Raw genomic sequence first — 5640 nt, 5'->3', positions numbered from 1 at the left:
GCTGGATAAGACTACGGGAGTTCAACAGGCAGATCACGTTCAAGTAGATGAAGCACCTCAGCAGCTGCAGGAAGAGCGAAAATACACTATTGCTAGAGATTGGTCTAGACGAGATATTCGACCACCTCGCAGATATGAAGATACAGTAGCTTATGCATTGTCGGTTGACAATTTTGTGCCCTTCAGCTATTCAGGAGCTGCTTCAGGTGATGACTTTGCTAATATTTACAGTCATCTTGCGGACTATTCAGTCGATTTTTTGAGGAGGCCTCTTTCAGTTAGCAAGTTGAAGCCAGGCTTGGACTTGACCAATACATGCTGCACTTAGATGCCCAGTGAGGCTATTGGAGAAGGTAGAGTAAGTTAACTTATTTTGAAGTGAAGAATCTTCTACGCATTTGAGTCAAGGTGGAGATTTGTTATAGGTTATCTCAAATACTCAAATCCATATTGCTTTGGGAGTTTTTTTTAGATTGAGTTGTTTTAATCAAGAGTCCTACTTACATTAGACTTTGCACAACCAATCATATTAGAGGCTTATTTCTACTTAGACTCTTGTTGGGTTTTAGGACATGTGAACTTCTATTCTTATTAGAACTCTTATTCCTAGACAACATAGAGTTGGAATTAGGGGTGGAAATGAACCAAATAATTAACAAATAGTTTGATAATTGTTCGAATAACTATTCGATCATATTCGATTCGGTAGTTCATTTACCACTAAACAAATATTTTTTAGTATTTGAGTTTACTAACGAATAGAATTTACCAGATGTATATTCGATTCGTTTGTCTATTAAATATTCGTTTAAAATTTAATCACAACTTATTATTTGTATTATTGCACATATGATGTCATATTTTTAATTCACTTACTATTTCTATTTAACTTTTATATACTGATTTTAAGTCTTAAATAGTCTTAAATCTATTTTTTAATTCACTTACCAGATGTATATTCGATTCGTTTGTCGACAAATGGAGATTTGTTGCAAGCTGTGAGAGGCTTGTATGGAGATGATGCATTCTATGAGGGCCATCAAGCTGATGAAGATGATGAAAATATGTTTAGAACAGTTGATTTCTGGGCATACAACCTTGAAGCTGTTGATGAGCCGATAAAGCGTAGTGGCGCTCACTACATCACCTTCGACAACAGAAGCATAAAGAGAGGCAATTTCGGGTTTAAATGGGTTGAGATGGGAAGCTTGGGTGATCAAGCATTGTTCTTGGGTAAGAGTCATTCACTCTGTGTACCGGCGGTTGAGTATCGAGGATGCCAGCTGAATTGCATATATTTTACAGAACATGGCTCGAAGAATAGACACATTCCGCGAGGGCATTCGGCTGATGGTGAGACCGATCGATACTCTATTTGTGACATGGGAATATATGACTGGGAAGATGGAACCTTTCAAAGGTTTAGCCAGCTAAATATCAACTACCATGTTCCCCCGATTTGGCTCACATCAAATAAATAGTAGTATTACAATGAAAATTACAGAGTATGACAGAGACTCAAAGTTCTGGCTACAGATTATGACACCATGAAACATAAGGCAACAGTGTAAAGATAACGTCGGTTGACATAGTCAAGTGAGCACAAACTGTAATGAACAACAGTAAGTTGATAAATACCCATGTTGTAAGCAAGTAGTGGACGCTGGTTAGCTAAAACAGTAACTATTTGTAGTTCGTGATCTTCTGCAGTGGAGAAATGAGCTGAGTTATGTAAACAAGAAGAAATGGCACTTGCTCTTTAAAATTTACCATCCCAGAGTTCCTTCATCGGTGAAATGTCAGTAGGAACCACGTTTCCAGATACTCAAGATTTAGTAATCAAGATTGAAATAGTCACGATACTAGTAAACAATAATGATTTCTGCAGTTTTGTTTTACAGCAGAAAGATATGGCTTGTAGTAATTCCAAGTTTGTGCACAAGTCATTCCCAGCAAGCCCATACCTGACAAATCCAAAGCAAATTGTTTATCTAAGGTAGAAATAATATATAGATTAATCCAGAGCAAATTGTTTACCCAATTTCTGCTATCATATTTATTTATGGTTTTATTTTTTTAAAGAATATTGCAGCTAATCCCTTCTCTTACCAATTTGCCATTTTGAAGAGTTAATCAATCTTCACTCACTTAATGCCCATCTGTAAAGAAAAGACCCAAATTAATAGAAACCACAAATATTGACTGCAGATTCTGATACGATGAAAACATAACAGGAAAAGTACAAAGATAGAGATCCTTTGACATAGTCAGATGAGCACAAACTGAAAGGATCAACAAGAAGAGGAGTAAATTGGATTGGAATTCGCTTGATGGATACAAATTTTAAATACACATTTGACCGCAATAGAAGTTGGTTAAGATGCTGTTCGGTTCGTTTCTTGGAAACAAAAGAAAAGGAAATAAGAGGAGAGAAAATCATCAAAAATAGTCCTTCCCGGTTCCTTATAAAAATCCATAAAATGAGTTTCTTAGGATTGGGGTCACATTAACCAATAAGAACGAACCTGAGCCCTCTGATCAAATAAAACCCAATTGGGATGGACGGTGGAGACCGAAATTTCTCTGGGTTATGCTCACGAAGAAGTATAGCGTCCACATGCGGGGCATGTCTCAGATAGGACGCGCAAAATGATGTAGAAAATATTGTTCACCGTTTAGAAAGCAGAAGTCTAAATATATATGGCATGTGACGTGTACGTGCACGTGCTATAAATTGCTTGTTTTGCACTTCAACCTTGTGTCGCGCGCCTATGCGCCTATGCGGAAATGTGCTCGCTCACCAAACAAGTCGTAAGCACGGGAGAAGAATAACCAATCACACACGAGCACGATCCAAAACTGAAATACGACAGATCAATCACAAACACAGAGATATACATGGTTCGACAATTTGCCTACGTCCACGGGGAGATGATGGGGAGATTCCACTAAATCAAGGAGAGTACAAAGGGTTACAATCTCACAAAACTCACAAACCAACCCTCAACCAAAGCTCTCAACTTGCTCACAATATCTCCCTCTCACAATGCTCAAAAGTCTCTCTAATCTCTGATTACAACTCTCCTCTTTTTGATGATCCTAATCTCTTCTAAGGCGTTCCATATATATAGAAAACCTAAAACCAAAACAGACTAGGAATTCTAAAATAAAAAACAAAACAAATTAGGAATCCTAATAACCTGTTACCAAAACAGATTAAGAATCATGTTACTAAAATATATTAGGAATCCTAATAACCTGTTACCAAAACAGATTAGGAATCTGCTATCCAATACGTAATGACAACAACTTAATTATAGACGTACATTTTAAGTTTAATTGTCCTTTAAAATAAAAAAGAGCTCAATTTCATCATTTTGAGCCATGGCCTAAGTTTCTGCTCATATATACCTCATCCTTTTAGCAATTATGGCGAACGAGACGACAAGAGATGTGCTAGGATAAAGATCTTGGCGCATGGATTGTTGTTTTTGGGTGATTATGGTGGGAATAGAATGGGTGTGGACGAGGTTGTAGGTTCAGTGCTCATGTATATATGGTGATGCGTGTGGCGGTGCCAGTGGACGAGAGCCCTTGATGACTCACATCCCCCACCATCATCGGCCACCACTTGGCGACAGATCGAGGACGCGGAGGGGTACAATTTAGGCAGCGAGAAGTGTTGATACTATATATAACCTTGTCTTCATTCTTCTCTGTTGGCGTCCTCTTGATATATATCATCACGAGTTCTATACACAAATTATGTGTAGTACGAATATTAATGATTCTTGTTGTCCTACCGCCACATTAGTTTATGGTTTATTTGTTACTTAGATGTCATATTTAGATGCTAAGTATGATAACAAGAAATAAATATGTTATTATTTCCAAAATTCCCAAAAAACAATCAAATGTAATATTTAATATATATAGCTTAATGTCACAAATAAAAAAAATGTAACATTTAATATGTTAATGTCACAAACAATATACAAAAGTATTATGAAAAATATACAAAAGTAATATTTAGTTGTTAAAAATCACAAATAATTAACAAGCAAATGCAACATTTGTTACCTAAAAGTCAGAAATAAAAAATATGTAGTTTTTTTAAAGAAAGAAAGAAAAAGAAAGAAAGAAAAAGAAAACGTACCTATGCATAATTTAGTAGCTATTCGTCACGAATAAGAAATTAAATGTTACTTAATTTCCATTTTAATTGTGACTTTAAGCTATTGGATGTTACATTTGTTCGTTTTTCTTAACTTTAAGCTATTACATATTACATTTTGTTGATTATTTGTAACTATTAGCTAATAAATATCACATTTTATTTCTTACCATGGCATATTTCACATTTCAATGTAACAAATAAGCCTGCACAAATGTGACAAGTAATAAGTATTAACACAAAAGTCACAAAGGACATGAACCACATCTACACCTACGATAATTATCAATGTTACGTAACAAGGAATAAATATCATCAGCTTGGGGCCGACAATGAATCCATTGTTCAGAAGTCCACGTTGTCCCCTCTCTCACCCCCTCCTCAGCCTCCTTCCGCTCCTCGGTCGGGTCCATTGTTGCCATCGCTGCAGTTTCCATTGACATTCTCGACCAATTTCATGCCATTAATTAATAGTTCCACTTCGATACCTGAGACTCGAGGGAGATCAGTCCCAAGAAGTTGAATCTCGAATCCGTCTTTTGTAATGAACCCCAATACCTCAAATCATATTTCCCACAAACCCAATGTAGTTTTCAGCTACCTAATTTGCCAGCAGCGTCTTTTTGACGAATTCTATCCTGTGACTTCTACAAGCATCTGCTCGACTCCTCAGGAACCCAGGCTTCAAAAAAAATGTTGTATGTTAAGAGGGACGCCCACCGGAAGCGGCGGGCTGGCTATTTGACACAAGCATAAATATTTGTCTAGGTCTAAGTGGTTTTTAGACTTTTTGACATTTTCCCAAGGGGTGAAGGCTTGAAGCTCATATATTTATAAATCCAGCTAGTTATAAGCAGTTTTCCATCAATCAATATTAGTCTTTCAAAATTTAAAATTATCATCTAGTCCCTCAAATCATGTCAAATTAGTCCTCCTATTAGATGTATGTTTGCGTCGAAAATTGTTGTATTCATTGCGGTATTCATTACAACTTTAGTCGTTACAATGAAAACAAAAAGATTGTCTTTTTATAAGACTTTTACACAATGAAAACAAAAAGTTACAACTCTCGTCAAAACAAACGCAGAGATCGTTTATCGGTCTTTTGCTTGCGTGGGATCTTTGCCTGTGCCGGGGTTTATCCGTGGACCGCCTTTGATCTGGACCCGGTTGACGAAAAATTTGGCAGAGCTTCGTCTTCACCGAGGAAGTATTTGATTTGAAGCGCTGAGATCGACCAAGCGAAATCAGGGCTCTTCTCGAGATTAAGACCAAGCCTAATCTCAAGGGACGGACGGACGGGGTTCAGATCCTTCGAATAGCTCCTTCTTTATGCCGAAGTTCGCCAGGATCTGATTTGCCTTCGCTGAAATTCGTGCTCCTTCACTCCTCAATCCAGCAGCACCTCTACGTCTTGATAATAATTCATCCTCGCTGAAAGGAGGCCCTAGGCTTGTATTTATAGG

The 5640-nt window shown here is 37.2% G+C and overlaps 1 protein-coding gene across 1 annotated transcript; it reads left to right on the top strand.

The window, feature by feature from the left end:
* LOC109842108 lies at positions 329-1481 on the top strand. Its single transcript, XM_020411020.1, has 2 exons — positions 329-353; positions 952-1481. The coding sequence occupies exons 1-2, from the start codon at positions 329-331 to the stop codon at positions 1479-1481; spliced, it is 555 nt and encodes a 184-aa protein (XP_020266609.1).

Source organism: Asparagus officinalis, chromosome 5 (genome assembly GCF_001876935.1).
Source record: "Asparagus officinalis chromosome 5, Aspof.V1, whole genome shotgun sequence".
Lineage (NCBI taxonomy): Eukaryota > Viridiplantae > Streptophyta > Magnoliopsida > Asparagales > Asparagaceae > Asparagus > Asparagus officinalis.
This window is presented reverse-complemented; position numbering and strand designations above follow the sequence as displayed.

What these genes read in the sequence shown, in the direction of transcription:
- LOC109842108 (XM_020411020.1), top strand. Translation starts at nt 329, where the DNA reads ATGCCCAGTGAGGCTATTGGAGAAG. An exon ending in CAGTGAGGCTATTGGAGAAG is followed by an intron (nt 354 to 951) that starts GTAGAGTAAGTT and finishes TTCACTTACCAG; the next exon opens with ATGTATATTCGATTCGTTTG.